The 22105-nt window shown below is 29.1% G+C and overlaps 3 protein-coding genes across 3 annotated transcripts; 2 read left to right on the top strand and 1 right to left on the bottom strand.

Annotated features, from left to right (window-relative positions):
• Window positions 1-5918: 5918 nt before the first annotated feature.
• LOC114423307 (glutamate dehydrogenase 2) lies at window positions 5919-9667 on the top strand. Its single transcript, XM_028390016.1, has 9 exons — window positions 5919-6097; window positions 6192-6305; window positions 7739-7960; window positions 8084-8158; window positions 8259-8375; window positions 8484-8734; window positions 8868-8943; window positions 9033-9119; window positions 9202-9667. Exons 1-9 carry the CDS (start codon window positions 5990-5992, stop codon window positions 9385-9387), a joined length of 1236 nt encoding a protein of 411 aa, XP_028245817.1. The 5' UTR covers window positions 5919-5989; the 3' UTR covers window positions 9388-9667.
• A 104-nt stretch (window positions 9668-9771) lies between these two features.
• Window positions 9772-11190, bottom strand: LOC114423326 (light-harvesting complex-like protein 3 isotype 1, chloroplastic). The gene is made up of 3 exons (XM_028390040.1): window positions 10884-11190; window positions 10439-10576; window positions 9772-10208 (listed from the first exon to the last, which is right to left on the bottom strand). Exons 1-3 carry the CDS (start codon window positions 11140-11142, stop codon window positions 9958-9960), a joined length of 648 nt encoding a protein of 215 aa, XP_028245841.1. The 5' UTR covers window positions 11143-11190; the 3' UTR covers window positions 9772-9957.
• Window positions 11191-18170: 6980 nt separating this feature from the next.
• On the top strand, window positions 18171-20815 carry LOC114423317 (expansin-like B1). Its single transcript, XM_028390027.1, has 4 exons — window positions 18171-18446; window positions 18881-18987; window positions 19375-19689; window positions 20388-20815. Exons 1-4 carry the CDS (start codon window positions 18311-18313, stop codon window positions 20583-20585), a joined length of 756 nt encoding a protein of 251 aa, XP_028245828.1. The 5' UTR covers window positions 18171-18310; the 3' UTR covers window positions 20586-20815.
• The last annotated feature ends 1290 nt before the right edge of the window (window positions 20816-22105 follow it).

Here is a 22105-nt window from a genome sequence, read left to right on the forward strand (position 1 = left end):
AATTTTGAAAATAAAAGAATTTTAATTGAAGTATTTGAAATTCTTAGAATTTAAAATTTCTTAAAATTTTAAATTTTTTCATCCAAACACACTCTTAGGGATCATGTAATCTGTAAGTGTTTTTTTTTTCAAAAATGTCTTTTTAATTTATTAATATATTAAATTTTTTAATAGTAAATATTTTTTATTTATAAAAAGCTATACGGATTAAATAATTTGTATGAGTTATATCAAAATTAATTGTCACAATTTATTATTTAAATTTACATATGCATTAAATATACATTAAAAAGTTTAGTGTTATGTATAACAACATTATTTATTTATAACATAATTGATCTATTAGTTCAGTTGATTAGAGCATGGTGCTAATGTGTGATACTTGTTTGGACCATTAATTTTAAATTAATTCATAACACATTTTTGAGAAAAAAACTTTCGGGTTGGACTTATACGAATCAGCTGATCTGTGAGCTTCATACGAATATGAAAGGACAAAATGGGAAATTTATAAAATTGCTGGGTGTATCAACAATTTTTTGCTGGGTGTGCGTAGCAATGCCCCAATCCACAGTAGGAAATTGAAAAACGGGCCATTGAGTTATTTACTCAAGTCTTCTGTTCATTCTGATGTAAGTTTACAATATTTGTATTACTTCACACCGGGGAGTTCGGCTACTGTGGCAGTGGGATGTTGTATATGTTTAGGATGTTGTTTATGTTTATATTGAGTTTTGTTATCTTCTCTCTCTCGTTTGTCTATTTTATATTTTATGACAAATGAAAGTATTTACAAACGAGCACTCTATGACAAATGACGAATGAAATACAGTATATATTTCATTTGTTATAAAGTAATGAGACACTCCTTAAAAATTCTTACATAAATTTCAGCCTAACCTTGCCTAGACAGATTAACTCGCAATGAGCCAGTCTAATTTACAATTTTTTATTTTTTTAAAAAAAATATATTTAAGCTCAAAATGCAAGATTTAGAGGCTAAATCCATTAAATCGGAGGCTGAGTATTCGTTCCACCATGGTCCATGTCCAATTCCATGAGTTATTGAGACTGGTTGCTTGGCATTGTCACATAGGAGCTGAAGTGACATTGATGTGTGCATTGGCATGTCCAAATTGTCTTAACCCAGATACATACCCATGACCCATGAATGATATGTGCCGCCGAAAAGATACAATGAACGAAACGTTTCAGCACTCCTCACAATATTGCGCCCACCATTTGCCATTGCCCATCCTTTTCGAAGTTGATACTGATCATCTTTCCCACTTCTAATGAATACTATTGTTATTGTTAATTTCTTGAAGAGCTTATGCAACATATCTTTAGAAATTGATTCTCTCTTTCTATATCTCACAAGTTACACATATATACAGAAGATTAATCCCATGCATTCTTTTACTACTGTATACTTTTTATGGTAAGTTGTGCTATATGTGGAGTTAAGCACAAGCTGCCTGGACTATAGCACTTGAACTTCTACCTTAGTTTGAAGATTGGATGAGCTTGAATTCAGTTGATTAGCCCCTATCTCAACTTCTTCTGCTTTGTAAGTAGAGTGAACACCATAGAGGACATAGAAGAGGGTAATGAAACATGCCCACATAGCAAACGCGTAAAAGGAAAGAATATTTCATTGGAAATGATTACTGCTTGATTAGAAATTAAATTATTATAATGAAAAGCCAAAGTTTAAGGGCAGGGAATGGATCAAAAGTATAATGCGGAAACCTCACAAGGCATTTGCATTGGGTGCTGAATACACATTATTTTGTTCATTATATCATATTAATTTCTTTATAAATATTGTTTAAATTTTTACGGGAGACACAAGTGCTAGCTAGGTTTTACACTGAATATATTTCAGATGAAATATACATATATATATATATGCGTAGATCTACTGATAAAAATATATGCGTAAATCTTCATTGCATTGTCACCCCTTATATCTTTATTAATAATTGGTATTTGGTAGAATGGTTATATATATATATATATATATATATATACCCACACAAAGAGACTGTTTAGAAGATGGAGCAAGAGAATGGCTGTCAAACACCTCTTCTCCAGAAACAAAATACTAGTACCATTTATTGGAATTAAGAAACACAGTAAGTAAATTAAAGGAATCCTGATAATTAAAGGAATGCATTTACATAACAGTAGCAGCCTCCTAATTAAGTTTCTTTTTCATATAATGCAGACATAAAAGTATGGTAAAGTAACACGATCATTAGAGAAGGAAAACTTTTTGACCTTCGTTTATAGCTACACATATTGGCTTACTTATAACATTGAAATCGGGTTTAAATATAATTTTAATTTAGTTCTCCTATAAGTTTATATTTTTTTAATTTTGGTTATTGTAAATTCTTTTGTTTATTTTTAGTTACTATAAATTTATGTTTTTTTAATTTTTATCTTTATAATTTGTTTTTGTTCTTTTTTGTTCTTTTAAGTTTATGTTTTTTAACTTTGATTATTTTGAGTTTATATTTTTTTAACTTTAGTCCCTTTAAACTTAAACTTACAAGAATTAAAAATATAAAAAATAAAATTTTAAAGGAACTAAAATTAAAAAAAATTACAAACTTATATAAACTAAAAATAAATAAAAACTTATGGAAATCATATTAATTAATTATAAAGACAATAAAACATATTAAAGTCCAAAAATCATCAAAAGTAGTAAGAACAATACTTTTCCACATTAATCAAGCACATAAAATTAAAGAGATTTATAACTGGCATACCGCTGACTTCTCAGTCAACTAATTAATTGATTCAATTCCCTCAAGATAATACCCTTTTTCTAGCTTTCAAAGAAGAAAATCATAAGGCAGATTAAAGGGACAACTAACCCTTTTTTTCCCTCTTTGTTTTGGTTAAGAAGAGAACTAATAGTACTCATCATTAACTTTTTAGTGTTGCTAACCCTCAAGCTTTCATTTAATTCACAAGTTAAAACATTTTTTTAACATAATTAACTTATGAATCTTGTTAACAAGTATATATATATATATATATATATATATATATATATATCTTATGTATTGATAAAAAAAATAGATTTTTTTATTAGAGATAGTGAAAAACAATACTAATTAACATATTTTAATTTCGTTAAGGAGTTTAACTTTAAATCTTAATTTTTTTTGTTTCCACTTGTATAAAAAATTAACATGCTTCCATAAATATTCTCACTTTTTACTTTTTAAACTAGTCTCACAAAGATAGTATTATTATTATCATTTTAGGGACAAATTGTAGGGTAATTACTTTCAAATTATGCATAACTTATTTTCTGCATAATTTGTATATAGTTATGTGACTATTAACTAATTTCATCTTAGCTATTCATGTATATAATTTTAGAAGATATAATACCAATGCATTGGACTGGTTCAATTTAATATGATTTAAATGTTGTAAAAATGAGACTTTGTCAATTTATAGTTTATTATGAATAATATTCTTAAGATAATGTGAGTATTTTTTTAAAAAATAATAATTCAAATTTTTAATTGTTTTTTAATGAATTTTTTTTTTAAAATGAAAATATTAAATATTATAATTAGTTGAAGTAATTTATTAAACACTTCAATATTGTTGAATAAATTTTAATGTAATATGCATATTTCTCACTTTATACAACAATATTAACTCCTTTAGTGATGTAACGCTTGACAATAATATTTTTAACAAAATTATTTTTTGAATTCTATTTAAACATGTATCAATTTATTTACATTATAATTTCAATTTATATTTTAATTTACTTTTTGTATAATATTTCTTTTAAAATTAATGAATATATATATATATATATATATATATATATATATATATATATATCATTACGTATACACATATTAAGATATTAATTTTTTTAATAATTACACATTTTATTTAATAATGATTTTAATATATAAATTTATTTTAAAATTCATACCTTAAACCATTATTAAATTTATTAGATTTACAAAATTATCATAATTATAATATTATAAGTAAAATTGGTTGTCCAATAACATTAAACACTATACTTGTTAAATATCATCTCTAGTCAAACTATTAAATATAAAAATTAAGAGATATATCATCATACATATTTATATATTTTTCAATCTATTAACATTACGGTTTAGGCATGGCACTCGTGCGGGGGGCAAGAAGTACTCCCTCGCTCCCGTGATGGGAGTATTTTTTGCTTCGTCCCCATTTCCTATCTCTCCGCATGAACCTGCGGGGACCCCGTTGTACATTAAAAAAATCAAAAATTATAAATGCACAATTTTGCACAGTGTAAAACGGTGAAACGAACGGTGAAGAAGGAACGCTGAAGCAAGGAAGAAGGAACAAAGGTGAAGAAGGAAGTCAAGAAATGAAGTCTGTACGGTGTTTTAGGGTTTGTGTCTTGTTACTTGTGAGATATTACTTATACATACGATAATTTATTTTATATTTTTTATTAGTAAAATACTATATTAACCCTTATATTTATGTTATACATATTATAAGTTATGAGGATATATAAGTAAAATTCTATATACACGGATATACGGGGACTTTGCGGGGGCAGAGAGCATATTTTCCGTCCCCGAATTATCAGCGGGAGATTTTTCATCCTCGTCCCCACAGAAAATTTTTCTCTGACCGAAGGACCCCGAATGAGACAATTCCCGCGAGGATCCCCGAGTTGGGTAAAGAATTGTTATGCTTAATGACGGTAATATATATATATATATATATATATATATATATATATATATATATATATATATATATATATATATATATATATATTCAAATTTGCTATTTTAAAATAAATCTTTTTAACAATAATAAATTTTTGAACGTCTATGAATTTCTACATCATATTTAATGTCTTATATTTTCTTCTATACCTATGTTATAAATCTGAATCTTCGTATTTGAATAGGAGTATTTGTAGGGATTATTCTTAAACAAGAATAATTTTAGAAATTATTCATGAATGAGAGCCTTGTTATGAGTTATTTTCTTTCTCATTGAGCCAATGTCTTATATTTTAATCCTATATTCCTATATATTAAACAATTATTTGTATTTTTTATTCATTTGAAATATACTTCTTAATGTTAATTTTAAATTTAATTTATTTAATGACTAAATAAAAAATATATTTATCGATCATCTGAAACCACTCTCCTATCATGTTTATTTTTATATATTATTGATTTTTCTTAATCACGTATCTCTTTCAATTTTACATTTTTCCAATTTATTTCTAAATGTTGAATTTTAATATTATTTTTAAGAATTTCTATTTAGTTGGAAAGATGAAATTGAGTTGGAATTAGTGAATTTGATACACGTAGGTTAGTCCAATTAAATGGACAGTTTAGCATGGTCTGGTCCGAAAGAACTAACTGTGCCATTACCGTTGCAGCAGCAGCTCTGCTGGATCCTAGTCATATACTAATCCATAGTTATCTACTTATCTGAACATACTTATTTAATTTCCTGCAAAACAAGAAAACAAAAAGAGTGTGTTTAGCATATTAAAAGGTACTTAGTGCAAAATAATTACAGTATTATTTTTCTAAGTAAAATTAATTAGTTATGTGAAAAAACTTAACTTCTGGTCCATACATACGGGGCTACGTTTCAGCGTGCATGCCGGTTGCATTTTAAACCTTCTTGACATTGAATTAATGCTGTCAGATAAGATAAGAATGGCATAGAAAGACACACATACAATTAATAAATTAATTAATTAATTACTTTACTTTGTGGACCATAATTAATTAATTAATTTACTTTGTGGACCATAATCAATGCTCGAATCAGTTTGTGGACCTTTTCATCCTCATAATATTTAACACTAGTATTACTTCACTTTCACAGTTTTACTCTCACTCTCACATTATTTCTAGGATCCCTTTTTTTCATTTCACTTCACTTCATCCATCTTTCAGCTATGAACGCTCTAGCAGCCACCAACCGTAACTTCCGACGTGCAGCTCACATTCTCGGTTTGGACACTAAGCTTGAGAATAGCCTTCTCATTCCCTTCAGGGAAATCAAAGTATCTCTCTCTTTTCCAAATTTATTTGCTTGTTTCTTTGGATTTCATGGTGCGTTTAGGGGGATTTACTCATATCATACGATTCAATTCGCAGGTTGAATGCACGATCCCAAAAGATGACGGAACACTAGTATCATATGTAGGATTCAGAATTCAACATGACAATGCTCGTGGACCGATGAAAGGAGGGATTCGTTATCACCCGGAGGTACACTTCTTTCTCTCTTCGATTTGTTATTTTCTGTTTTTTTTTTTTTGTGTCATGTGATGTGCGTGCATGAACTCCACGTTGCTTACACTAGTTTTTTTTATATTATATAGTACTATTTTTTTATAATAGTATCTTTTTATTAATAACAATTTAATTTAATATTTTATGGTCTTAAATTTATATATATTAAAGCATTTTTCATTTTATGAAATTAAAAAGGTATTAATTATTTTTAATAAAAATTTCATCTATTTGTATTTTATTTTACAGAAATTAATATATTATTCTAATTATGCTATTAAACACATTAATCAACTAATACATAATTATTATAATTTAAGTATTAGTCTTACACACAATTGCGCTACATATACTTGAGAAAAAAAATTTATTACTTATTGATGTCATCCTAACTTGAGTAAGATTACTAATTAAACGTGATTAAGAAGGATAATAGTCCCAAAATCATTTTGAAATAATAATTTGGGTACTTAATAATTTCCTTTAAAAGGTATGCATTAATTTAAAACATATATAAGGACTAATATTTATCTTTTTATAAATTCTCTTAATACTTGGTAAAGTAATTATCAAACAAAATATTAAATAATGTAATTAATATTTTGAAAATATGAAATATATTTAATTTTTTCTTTATTTAGTAAAGCAGGAAGAATATTTGTAAGATTACATGTAGAGAATTTGGAATTATTTTATCCTTCTAGTATAATTTTCCTAATATTTTATTAAAATAATTAAATAAAAAAACTAAATGTATTTAATGTTTTCAAAACCTGTAAACATTTAATTTTTTATTTATCTACTCTCTCTGTTTCTTTTTATCTGATTTTAAGATTGTTTTGTCGAAATTAATAAATTTTCTTGTTTTTAATACTCCTGGTTGACATAAAAAAATATCTAATGTCGAATTTTTTTGTCAAATCTGTACTCGTATTTTTTAATTAATCATGTGGCTAACAATACTACATCACATTGATTTGTACCAAAATTCTATGAAATTTTTTCATATAATGCATCCGCTCCGTTAATAACTTAGAGGAAATTTCAGCCTTGCAAAAAAGTACCAATTTTTTAAATCCAATCCTATTTCAAACCTTGATAAACTATATTAGTTTTAACCTCATAACACTATTGTAGAATTTTACATTTGCTCATGTATCCCTGCTTTGTTTTATTATAACTAAATGTATAACATACAATTTGTGGAACTGGGAGCACATCTTATAAACTTTTGTCAGCTCAGGAGAGTAGGATGGAGTTTAACTTTGAGGGTTTCCGTATAAGCTGATGTCTAATGATCCCTTATAAGTTACAATTATAAACATATAACGATGCATATTTTAACTTTCTTTTGAGTATCATTGTTTTGAACAGAAGAGTCACATATTCTGTGTTGTTGGGGATGTCAGGTTGACCCTGATGAAGTGAATGCTCTAGCTCAGCTAATGACATGGAAGACAGCCGTAGCAGACATTCCTTATGGAGGAGCAAAGGGTGGAATTGGCTGCAACCCGAGGGACCTCAGCGTCAGCGAGTTAGAACGTCTAACTCGCGTTTTCACCCAAAAGATTCATGATCTCATTGGTATTCAGAGAGATGTTCCTGCCCCTGACATGGGAACTAATTCACAGGTTCTGATTTAATTATATTCCCTTACTTAATTTCTGGTTTGTGCCCATTTCTTATGTAAACCAACATCTAGCAGTTTCATTCACTATTCTATCATTTTCATTCGTTTACTATTTATTTCACAGACAATGGCTTGGATTCTTGATGAGTATTCTAAGTTTCATGGACATTCACCAGCAGTTGTGACTGGGAAACCTATAGTAAGTATAATGTGCATAATCATCCTTTGTTCTTGTATACACAATCATAACTTATTTGTAGAAATTGTTTTAATTTTCAACATTTTTTGTTGTGGTGTAGGATCTTGGAGGTTCATTGGGAAGAGAGGCTGCCACAGGATTGGGAGTGATTTTTGCAACAGAGGCTTTATTTGCTGAATACGGGAAATCAATTTCTGATATGACATTTGTAATCCAGGTATTTCTTTACTTACTATAATCATCATGGCTCCATGACATAGATATTGATATTTGATCCCATTTTCATGCATATGATGTGATTATTGGTTACACTGTATATGTGTAGGGATTTGGAAACGTGGGCACTTGGGCTGCTAAGTCAATTTATGAGAGAGGGGGTAAGGTGATAGCTGTGAGTGACATCAGTGGTGCTATTAGAAACCCAAATGGAATCGATATACCTGCTCTGCTGAAACACAAGGAAGGCAATGGAAATTTGAAGGAATTCTCAGGAGCAGATATCATGGATCCTGATGAATTGCTTGTTCATGAATGTGATGTTCTCATCCCTTGTGCCTTGGGAGGAGTTCTCAACAAGTATGTTTATTATCTAAGTCACGTATCTATGTTCATCAGAAATCATCAGCATTGAAGTTATCTAACAAGTACATTTTGCTTGTTCATTTAAAGTTGTATTTATTTTTAATTTTGGCTAAACTTAATTTTGTAGGGAAAATGCTGCTGATGTGAAAGCGAAATTTATAATAGAAGCTGCAAATCATCCAACTGACCCTGATGCTGATGAGGTAAGGTTATTGCTTTGTTGTTTTGCATGAGATGAGATATGCTGAATTGATATTAGAGAATATAATGGAAGTGATTTCATTTATTGTAGATATTGTCTAAGAAAGGAGTCATCATATTACCCGACATATATGCTAATGCCGGTGGAGTGACTGTGAGCTACTTTGAGTGGGTTCAGGTAATGGGATCAATAAAACACTCAAAATTCTCAAAGGCTCACTTGAAAGCAAAGTTTTCATTTTGAAATCTCTGTGTTGCAGAATATTCAGGGATTTATGTGGGATGAAGAGAAAGTGAACCGTGAGCTGAAAAAGTATATGACTAAAGCCTTCCGCAACATAAAGGCAATGTGTCAAATTCATAACTGTGACTTGCGAATGGGAGCCTTCAGTCTCGGAGTGAACCGTGTTGCTCGAGCTACACTTCTCAGGGGTTGGGAAGCTTAATAGAACACATGCATCACCGCTTGCTAAACAAGTTTTCTAGCTTAGTATTATGTTGTTGCCCTTTCTCCAGTATGCTCCTTTTTTTCCGTTTGTTATTTGATCGGTTTAGTTTAATTTAGTTTAGTAATTGAGTATCATTGTTGCCTAAGAACCACATGTGAAGTTACAGGTGGATGTGTTTCTTTATCCAAGAACCCAAATTTTCTGCAATTCGATCATGACATCTTAGTTATAGCTTCACTGGCTATTGATGAAGCTATAGAAAGCAACAAATTTTATGGTAAATTTATGAAGTATAAAGGAGTATTCATTTAAATATTTTAAACAACTTAAACACATAAATTATGCTAAGAAAAAAAATCAGATGAATTTGCAAATCCCATATTTTTAAACTCTAAATTGAGCTAATAATTTGTGAATCCAAATTATACGTTATAGTTAGGTTCGGCGTGTACTTCTTTCCAGAAAGGTCTTTCATTGCACACGTACAGAAATTATCTGGATAATTCTTTGTTACTGGGATGAAAGACATATATAAGAGGGAAAGGAAACTGTAAAACAAAAAACCCTCTAATCTTTTTTGGGAGTACTTGAGTTTTCATCCTGCCAAGTTGCTTGCCATTGCTTGTCATAAAATGTAATCTCTTCCCATAGCTTCTTAAGAGTTTCAATGTCCTCATTCTTTCGGACCAGAAGTATTCCACTCACTGCTGTGAACAGAAGAGTTTTGCAGAAGAAATTGCTCATTTGGTCAACTACACCTACTCCAGTCAAGCTATCAACCACATAGGCCATAAAAAATCCTATCATTGCAGCACGACCTGCATGATATATACTCAAAAAGAAAACAGATATTGTATTTAAACAATAAATTTGTGAGAAAGACAAGAGGAGAGAATCAGAAAAGTGGATGGTAGGAAAAAAATAATATTATATGAATAACATAACTTAAAAGGGTAAAAAAGACTAACAAAGATGGATTTTATGATTTAACTACTTAAAACACTATAGTCTCTAATACCCAGAATAGTAATCAGAACTAAGTACTAACCATTAAGTAGTTCAGCTTCAGGAAGATGGAACCTTTTTATCCATGCCCACCAAGGAATAATGGCGGTGTTAAAAACTACAGGGTTATCATTAGTAGATGATTCCGGATTGTCCCCAAGCCATTTTCTTCTCTTAACCTCTGAGACAAAAAACTTAGATGAGGGAGTGTGTATTAAAAAATATAACAATAATGAAGGAAGAAAAAACATCACGGCACTAATCCTTATATTAACTGTTCATGTGTTTCTCCCTCCCTCAAATAAACAAAAACAGAAAATGAAAACACACAAACCACTGCCAAATAAATTCAACTCTTCAAGGAATACTTAAATATGTTTTGAAATTTCAAATTTCAATAAAAGTGAAATTAAATTTGTAGCACTTAACTACAAGGTACACATTATTATGCAAAGTGTAGCCAAAATACTAGTAATTCATAACCTGACCAGCATCAATAACAGCATCCCAGTCAGTGTTGCCATTTATCTGAAACTGTTTTAAGTCCCAAGTCCCTCCAATCCATCTTGGTTCCTCAAAAGCTGAAGCTGAGGTTGCAACCTCATTGTCAGCTGAAACCTTCAAGGGAGAGAGGCGAAGCAAAGCATTGCTGGATCTGAGAGTGATGAAGGGGTTGTGGAAGAAACCGATTTTGGAATACGGTGAAGGTGCGGTTGAGAAATTAGTCAGAGGAGAAAACGAGGCCATGAGTCTAGTCACTGCTAGCTAGCTTGCACAAATGTGAAATGTCATTATATGCATTTAAAAGAACATGTTTACTATATATAGTCTCAGCCTCGGAAATTGGCTCATGTAAATGTTAGTAGGACTACACAGTAAATCCTACGTGTCATGATATATTGGGTACACATCAATAATCAATCACACTACGGTAAAGTTCGGTGTGTGATTTTTAAGTCCTGTGATTTATATATTTATTGAGAAACTAGTACTTTGTTGATTGATGTAGTTTGATTTCTTGCATTGCTTAAACGTGTTTTGCTTTGATACACTTTTCTTTTTCTTTTTTTTTATCTGCAACTGAATTTCATTACCTTGCACAAGATGTGCTAAATCCAAAGATACATAATACGATACATATTTGATAGGGAATAAGATTATTTTAAAAATATATAAGATATGATACGTGTAAGATACATGTTTAAAAATATATAAAAATGTATAAAATATGATAAATAATATAATTGTAATGTTGCAAAATATGTATGGGTGAAGTATATAAAGAGTATTGGTATTAGATATGTGAAACAAATTAAATCATTGGTCCTTCATAAATTTGAATACTTAATTGATACGTATGGGTGAAGTATCCAAGAGTATCGATATCAAGATACATGAGGCTTTTGCGCTTCATTGGCTAAAACATAAAAACAAGAGTTTTACAAAGATCCAACTTGCACATGATTTTTACAAAGATCCAACTTGCACATGATTTCTAGTTACTGCATATAATATCCTGCTGAAAAAGAAGATCGAATCTTTCCAGATACCAATATACAATAAGCATACAGGAAGATACAATCCCATTATCAAAACACAAGAGTTGCTATACACATCCCCGAGAGTAATCTATTCACCCCTCTTTCTTCACTGCAAACAAACTCCTGGGTTCACTTGCCATGGCTGGAAAGTGAAGGAAACTTTTCCTGATATGCCTTAAGCCATGTCCAGATCATAAACATTGATTTTTGCCGTATGCTTTGATGCTCGTTGCTATGCTTTTAATTTGCAAGTTGTGGTAGCCTAATTTTTTGTTTTCTATCAACTTGTAATTTTATTTTATCTCAAATATTAATTATTAGATTGCTAGATTTTAGTTAATAAAATGAATCGAATTTGTGACTTTTCTCTCATTTTTTTCCTTCTTAGCCAGTTAATCAACCTTATAAATGCGATTAAGGACAAGGTTATTGTGGCTTTCATAAGACTTGTGAAATTTGGTACTATACTGTTTGTTTGCAATGTTATTGACTACAGTAGCTGCAGTTCGGGTAGCAACATGAGTGTAATGGAATCACCGCAAGGCATTGAACATGGAGCTATGATCTTATCGAATCTCTTAGCCAAGATCAGATGCTACTTAGGATGTTAGTATTATTAGGCATCGATGATACTTAGAAGCTGCAAAAGCTATGATTCTAGATAAATTTTTGCTTAATTATTTTTTAAAAAGTTGTGCTACAGCCTACAAATACTATGGCATAGTTCAATGATTATGTACAATAGCAATATTAAAATTAGAACTTAAAACTTCACCACCAAATCTAAATTAAATCGAACCAGCGGGTTACGAGTTTTTATAAAATTAGATCGCTTAATGTTATTTCAGAATCAATCTAAATCAAACTCAGAAACTCTTATTGCAAGCGTGATATTTAATTGATATATCAAAATTTGATTGCTGGGACAGAGATGGGACAAAAGATTTTAATTCCTTGAAAAAAAAAAAAATTAATTCCCATCATCAAGTTATGCTTGAGAAATTTTTTGTTTGTTGAGAACTTATTAATGGATACAGTTGACATATATTCCTACCGTTTCGTATATTAAGAAATTTATTAATTACATAAGTTATTATAATAATAAAATGGCGTTTTAAAGAAGTTATTTTTATTAAAATTATAATTAGAATATAATTATAAATTTATTTAAGCATTTAGATGAAATATTAAAAATTTAGGAATATTTTAGAAAAAAATAACATTTTAAAATAAATTAAAACACTTAAAAATAAATATGAAACCCAAGAAAAGTAGAGGAGAAAATCCCCATATAGTTGACCCAATAGTATAAGGTTCATTTGTATTCATATATGACAAAATAATCTAACTTAATAGAATATTATATTTAATTATCCTTACGTATATAAAATTTTATTAGACTAATAACAAACCTATACAGAAAAGTCTTTAACTCAATGAGTCAAGGAACACTCATCTCAAAGAAAATAGAGGGAAAAAAATCTAGAATCATATTATTCATGTAACAACTAAACTTTCATTATATTCAATAAAATTAGTTGAAAAGTTAACTGAGAATTAAAAGATTAGCTATAGTTGAAAGTTGAAAAGTTAATTTATTAAATTATAAGTGTTTAATAAAATTAATTATTAAAATAAGTGAAAAGTGTAAAATGATATAAAAATAATAAAATCATAATTTATTTTAAAAACATAATAAATAAATTAAATAAATGTATTGAAGATAAAAATTAAAAATTTAGAAACTAGTATTCTAAAAAAGATTACTTCAAGTAGGTTTCAAAATACGTTAAAAGCTACATAAAAAAAATTATTTACCATACAATTAAACAAGCTTTTTAACTAATTAAAAATTAACTTAAATGTCTTACCCAACATAATTTATCAATTCAGAAAAAAAGTGTATTCTTATAAATTTTGAGAAATGTGCATTCACGAGATGTCTATAGTATTCATTAAACTATTTTCTTATGTTCTTTTTCAACTGTGTAACAAAATGTAAAAAGAAAAATAATTATAATATAATTTGAGTAAAAATTATAAAATAAGGTGTACGTTTTTTTGTATAATTAGATTAAAAAAACACCTACTTTTTACGAAAATGTTTTTCTTATAAAAAAAGAAAATAATGAGTTATTTTATCAATATCGTGAATAATATACCACGAAGAAAAGTAATTTAATTATATTCTTAAAATATATTTAAAAATTCATTCATTTTTTTAAAATTTTATAAACGAAAAAATTAATTACATATTATTATGATTTATTAAGAGGAAATACGATAACTAAAAATTTACTAAATCTTAATGGTTAAAACTTGGGTATTTGGTAGGACACGCTGTTTTAGTCCGATATAGGAAAAGCTGAAGGCTGCAAGGCCCAACACAAGCCCAAACTACCAGTTCCACTAGGGGCCATTTTAGCACAAACTACCACTCCTATTTTTAACTCTTCTCACCCGCCATTTTTTTTAGAACTAAAAGAGGGTAGGAAAAAAAACTTAGTTATACTTTTTGTTCAATTTTTTTTACCTTTACTCCATCAAATTAATTTAGCATATTTTACTCCTAACTTTTATAAAATTTGTAAATTTCACCTTTCCATTGTTTGTGTTGATAAGTGTAAAAATTAAGAGTAAAATTTGTTAAAAAAATAAAAATAAAATAAAATTCATCAAAAAGTAAAAAAAAACAATAGAAAGTAAAATTTATTAAAAGATAAAATGTTTGAGGTAAAATTTGTAATTACTTTAGCCTGTCACGTCAGTTCTTTGTTAGTAAATTAACAGATAAATGATAAAAAAAAAATTTATAAATTTCTTAAAATTAAGAAGTAGAATAAATATATGGTGATGTGAAATCATATAATAATTTCTTTTTATAACGCATGCTCCTTTTATGTCAATACATGTTTTAGTTAATTGATTTCTCAATTCAAAACTTATATTTTCTATTTGACATCGACATCCACAATCTCTCTAGTTTGGATTATTTTCTATTCCACTATACTAAGTGCAAGATAACTAGGCTAGGCTCTTGAATAGGAGAGCAATTGCTTGTTCTTTTCATGATACACGACCCATGCAATTATTCATCCCACCCTCTAAAAAATGGAAAAGAAAGGAATCGTAGAGAAGGGACACGTAGAAGAGTATCTTACTAAAATTGTTGCTTGGTTGTTGGGTGTGCTTATTAAACCTTGCCTAAGTTGCATTTGCATTACATATTTGAACCATATATGGCTCTTAGATTCAGCTTAAGTGCATGTAAATGTGTAACTGAATTGGTGGACAGATGACACCTTTGTTTTTGGTTTGATTTTAGGTCCATATGTCGTTACTTGGCTGATTGATTCCGAACACGTGGTGGAGTCGATGCGAGGAAGGGAGACATATTGGAATTATGAAGCTTGCACAAAGGATGGTTCTTTAGATAGCAATAATGATCATGTCTCTTTTGCACTATCTAATTTTAAGTGCTTTGTCACCCATTGGTGTGGAGAGTGATGCACGTATCTCTTTTGCACTAATTTTTGGGGATGGAAAAGGAAAGATCACTGGATTTCTTAATCGGCATGGTTCTTTAATTTGAGGAGGATATTAGATTAATGAGACAGAATTTTAAGAAGAGAATAATATGATTAAAAGAGCACCATGTAAAAATGTTATAAGAACACTCAAAGCATAACAAAAATAAATAGAGAGAGTTTAACTGAATTGATTGAATATGATAAGTGAATTGTTCTAAATCTTTCCATACCTATCTTTGATTCCTGAAAAAAAAACATAATAAAATGAGGGGAAAAACATTATAAAAGAAATTAAAAAAAGATATACAGTACGTGATGTGAGAGTTGGAAAATAGTACAGAAAGAGGAAATGTGAATAATCTCAATTTGTTTTGGAAGAAATGTTTAATATGTTAAAAAGAAGGTACCAAAAAATCTGAATGTTTTGTTAATTCATGACCATTGTAGTATATAAGCTTGACGATATGAGTATTGAAATTTAAGGATTATGATATAAAAACGTTTGGTATGATTAATAAAATAAATATTATTTACTAAAAAAAATTATAGCAATGTTTAATTCATATTCATCGGTAGGTGCTAAAGAAGTGTTTTCACATGTACAATTGGCTAGAATTAAATAAGTTATTAGATTGGAAGAGTGGTGCGGACCACATTGCTAGAGACCGTATGTGTATAAGCACTTAGAAGTATAAACATTAATTATATATGATTTACAATAATATAACTTAATTAGATCTTGCAAACAGGGAGGACATAAAATTTGTCCAGTGTGTTATATATGACAAAAATAACTTAAAAGTTCCCAAATGTTACATATATCTTGGTGCTGTATGCATCAACAGTTTCCTGAGCAATGTTGATTGAGCTCTCTATGTTGGCAAGCTTCGTGGACAAAGAAAGGAGTGACCAAATGGACGGGTTGGATTAAGAAGCACCTACTCCAATTTATATTAGTTTTTTTGTTTGTGTTTGGATGCCTCCTTTTCAATGGGTGACTTACACTTACCCTATACAATGCAAATATGCCGACAAACACCCATCCCTCAAATTTTATATATATTAGACTTAAATATATTTTTTGATTTTTTTTAATTTTTAATAAAAAAATTGTTATATTGGATTTATGATATATTTTTTTGTTTTGTTTTGATCTTTAATATTCATAAGATATCATGTTATTACTTAATTACAAAAAATATTTAAAATAAAAATTTTGATATATGAGAATGCAATGTAACGAAAAAGATTATTAAAATCCTAAAATAAAAATCAGTTATTTATTAATGACCTAAAAACATATTTTTGCATATATAATAATATGGATAATGGTGAACAGTGACTTGATATGAAAAATATTGATGTGACAGTTGTTTAATTTGTTGCACCAATAAACTGAATCAAGCGAAATTGGATTTTATCTCAACACATTTAACCGACTCCTTCCTTGCAACTCTTGTAAAGTGAAGTGAGACAAAGATAATGAAAAAGAACAAGGAAAAGAGTAAGTACCAAAATAATACTAATAATTATCGTGAGACTAGATGAATTATATTAGAAAACTGTATGCGTATCTTTAAGATGATCTGATTTTCACTTAACGCGTCCAAAGTTGAATCCAGTTACAACTTGTGCTCATACTAAATAACGGGTCACTACTGAGTGGACTGACGCACTGGGTGCGTTACAACCAAACGTGGCTGCTAGATATTTAAGTTACTTGACGTTAAACAATAATCTAATCCATTTATTTATCACATTACTTCCTCCAGGCTTCATCTATTTTTTTATTCTATAATAATGTTAAAATTTTAATATTTATTCCCTCTAATATTTATCATGATAATTAATCAATAGTATTAGCTTTTGTTAGAAATAAAATAAATAGTTAGCTATCTACTACTAACAGACTTGGTGTTGGGTTGAGTAATTATTTCGCAACACGCATACTTTTCACAATTAGTTAAAGAAATATACAAAAGCAGCAAATAATTTGATTCTAGTGTGGGGATAATACCCCAGAAGGAATTTAACTCGTCCCTATTCTTAGGCAATGATGCGGCATGTCATTTTTCCGCACTTAAATAGTATTGTAATTGAATGACATGCTCTGCATGATATAACTACAAAACCATGACTATTAACCATTAATAAACTTGTTCAAAGGTTGCTTGTTCTTCCAATCTTTTTGTCTGTTCTGTTTTTAATCGAGGGAAACATCAAACACTTATCGTTTGATCCTGCACTATGCACATGGTAGATTTGTCAACATAGCTTAAGATTTTTATATACTTTGCATGTTCCTCTTCCTTGTTTATCCTTTGAATCTATCGACATACCAAGATGGAATTTGAAGAACATTATGGGGATGAGATAGACACAAAGAAGAGTATCTACCAATATTTTCTTTCCATTATTTTGTTTGGCTAAATTTTCTATCAGGATTCCGAGCCTTGAGTTAAGCTGCAAGTGCATGGATCATCCAAAAAAGTTACAATAGAACAAAGTTAGGTCTTTTTCCATTGTAATAAGTAATTGGTTCTAATATATGATGACCCTGGCCCTTGAGGGGTCAACAATAGGGTCTACATGTACACATCATTATTCCAATCCTCTTGCATATTCCTTAGTCCCCAGTTAAAGAAAAAAAAATGCCTACCACCTAGACTTCAGACCTGTACTATAAATATGACTCTACATCTTTGCTTTCTATTTTATAAAGCTTTCTCTTGTTCATATAGTTATTCCTTGCTTCACTTGTATGCTTTAGTTTCTAGCATCGATCACTCCTAATTACTTGCTGCATTTCTCTACTCCCTGTGCTTGACACTTTTGTCATTTAAAATGGAACTTAATTTTAAGTACCAACTTAGCCTTTTCTGTGTCACACTGCTCTTACCTGCCCTGTGTACCTCTCAAGACTCTTTTACGTGCTCCAGAGCAACCTATTATGGTAGCCCAGATTGTTATGGAAATCCAAGTACGTGAGCCTTCTTTTCTATCTATTATTGCGCTTGTTCATATATGGTGTGTGTACTAAGCACATTTTTAAATTGTCTGTACATATATGGTGGACAAATTAAACTTGCATAAGTTCATTGTATCCTAGCTATCATATTCATTCAAATGATGACACACTGATGTGCTTTTCAATGATAAATAGTAGCTTCTGTTAAATAATTGTTACAGAATTTTAAATGCCTAAATAGTCTATTCATTGATTGATAGTGTAAAGAAATTGTATATTATATTTCGATCACAATCGTCTTATTTATTCAGTTTATTAACTTTTACTATAATTATTTTTAAAAATATATTATTTTAAAAGTCATATTTATTACAATTTTTATTAGTTGAAAATGTAAAAAAAATTGCACACGCATGATATGATTGGTCAATTGATAATGTTTTTAGGGGGAGCTTGTGGCTTTGGAGAATATGGAAAAACGGTAAACGATGGTAGTGTCGCAGGCGTGTCTTGGCTATGGAAGAATGGATCTGGCTGTGGAGCATGTTATCAGGTTACTGTACTTAATTAATCAGTTTAATTTTATGGACTAATTGAGAAAAATTACACTATTAATTGTAGCCTTTTCCATATAAAAATATAGTAGTGCCTCAAAACATGCCCTTTGCATGAAAAGTATAGTCAATTGACACTTTCATACTCCATACCACTACACGCCTAATTAAAAGAAACATGAAGAAAAATAGTTTTAAGTATTGATTACCTGGATCCTTCAAATCATAATATGATATTATCTTTCCTTTCCTTAATAATTAATAAAATCCTCAGTGAAAGAAAACTTCATCATTGAAACATAAAATCAAGTAAAAAGTTTGCCAACCTCCACTTAGTTCCTTTATTAATTTGTGAAATAAAAATGATGATGATGATGATGAATCAGGTTAGGTGCAAAATACCACAATTCTGCGATGAGAATGGAGCATACGTGGTGGTTACAGATTATGGCGAGGGAGACAGAACAGACTTTATTATGAGTCCACGTGCCTACTCAAGATTGGGGAGAAATGCAGATGCATCTGCAGAACTATTCAAATACGGTGTGATGGATGTAGAATACAGAAGGGTACCCTGTAGATACGGTGGCTATAACCTCTTGGTTAAGGTCCATGAACACAGCAGAAACCCTCACTACTTAGCCATTGTCATTCTCTATCTTGGTGGAACTTACGACGTAACTGCTGTTGAATTGTGGCAGGTACAATTTATAAATAAATAATAGATTTAAATATGTTTTTGGTTAACGTAAATTAGTATTTTTTTATTATGTTTCACTTTGTAAATTTATGTTTTTGATTTTAATTCTTATAAGATTGTGTTTTTTTAATTTTGATCTCGTATGATATTTTGTTTATTTTTAGTTTTTGTAAATTTGTTTTTTTTTTTAATTTTAATTTCTGAAAGTGTAAACTTATATGAATATAAATGAAAAAATTAGAATTTTATATGAATAAAATTGAAAAAATACAAATTTACAATAACTAAAAATGAGTAAAATATATTATAGATACCAAAATTAAAAAATAGTTAAATTATAAGACTAAAATTAAAAAAATCCTAACTCCAGAAATTAAAAACATACTTAAACCACAATAAAATATATCTTAAAGTTCTTTATACCATATAAAAAAAATCACATTGAGTGTTGTTTGAATGAAAAAAATTGTTAATTTTTATAATAACTGTTTGTGAATCATGTTACACATATTTCTTCTTATTGACTAATAGTTAATATGTTTATTTGAATCCAAAGTTTAATATAAAAGCATTTTAAAGGTACAATGATTGTACCATGAGCTTTTCTATATATACCAACTTGTACTTTGAGTGTTGTTTATATTCAATTACTTTACTTGAAACTGAATTGGGTTCTTGAAATGTTAATGGATGGAGTAGGAAGATTGCCAAGAGTGGAGGCGAATGCGCAGGGCATTTGGGACTGTGTTTGACGCTGAGAACCCTCCAAGGGGTGACATAAAGTTGAGGTTCCAATTGAGTGGTAATGCAGAGAAGTATTGGGTGCAATCCGAGAATGTTATCTCTAGTGATTGGGAGGGTGGAGCTGTCTTTGACTCCGAAATTCAGCTTGGTTAAAATGAAAAAAGGCACTTTCTGATTTCAGGAATATAGATAGTGACTAGATTACTAGTGTTTTATTGTTTATGGTTTGTGCTATTCTAAGAATGTTCCTTTGTGGTGAGTCGATCTAGTGCTCTTTGTATTGGGGACTAAAACTGTGGGGATTCATATATTTCCCGTATGAATCATCACAGAATATGAATAAATAAAAGTGATGCTCAGCTAATGTCATAAGAATTCCTTCATCTTTGTTATTGTTAAAATTAAATTGATATGTACTTCAATGGGTAGCTTAAATTAATATCTAATGCCTCCAATAAACCAAGCAAAGCCGTCATTGGCATACACTAACAACTCTGACAAGGACATTAGTGGGGAACGTTAGGAAAAAGAAAATAAAACTACTCTAACTTTATTAACACCTGCTTTGGTTCAAATCAATTGCCGGAAAATGGCTTCTCCATTCCAATTAGAGGTGATATAACAAACTATCCTGTAGGATGCAGGTTGCAAGTTATAAAAAAAATTATTGAATTCAATTTAGTTTTTTTAGGGATTTTGCGAGGTAAAATTCAGTGCAATAAAAATATAGTTTTTTTAGGGATTTTGTGAGGTAAAATTGATTGGGTCATGATCAAATCAGGTTTAAAAAAATTTTTGTTCAATTGAAACTCAAAATTTAAAATTCAAATTTTACATTTTATTGAACATTTTTCGGTCAGATCAACTAGCTCAATAAAATTTAATATAAATTTAAAGGTAATTTAGATAGAAAGAATAACAAAAGTACTAAAGGAAAAACACTCTCTTTTTCTGTTTACCAAACAACCCACAAAAGGGAAAAAAATCCCTAATTTTTGCTTGATATTTGTTTTAAAAAAATATAACAATGAATTTCATACTTTTTTAGGGTGAATTTCATACTAAACATCAGCCTTGTTTAATAATAAAAAATCACTTATAATTACATAGGAAATTTTTTAAGAAATGTGATAAAGTATAGAGTTAATGGATTAACCATTAAATTATTGATTAAACAAATCTAATATTTAATTATTGAAAATAATGGAAGGTAATGTGTGAAAATATTTTTTAAAAAAATATGGTGTTTACATTTAATATTTGTTTACCTAAAAGTACATTTTGTTTTCATTACTCTTGTAATAAAGTTACTTTTTCGACAATAATCCTCTAGACAAACGTGCATGTTATCAATTACTCCCTCTCTCTCCATTGCAAAATATGTTATTATATATTATTTTATACATATTAAGAAAATTTAATAAATAGATGAAAAATAATAATAATTTTACAAAACAAACCATATAATATTAATATTATACGAAAAAACTAAGATTCTATTTGTAGTGGTTTAGCTTTAAGTTTCAAAAATTTTTAAAATAATAATCAGTTTTAGGTTTTAGTTTGAAAATAAATTAAACCAATTTTAAAATATGATTATTTTTAAATAAATTCATTTAGAAAGTTTCATATCATATTAAAATTAGTTTAAGAATAATTTTGTGTAGTGATGA

Source organism: Glycine soja, chromosome 1, assembly GCF_004193775.1.
Source record: "Glycine soja cultivar W05 chromosome 1, ASM419377v2, whole genome shotgun sequence".
NCBI classification, from domain to species: Eukaryota; Viridiplantae; Streptophyta; class Magnoliopsida; order Fabales; family Fabaceae; genus Glycine; species Glycine soja.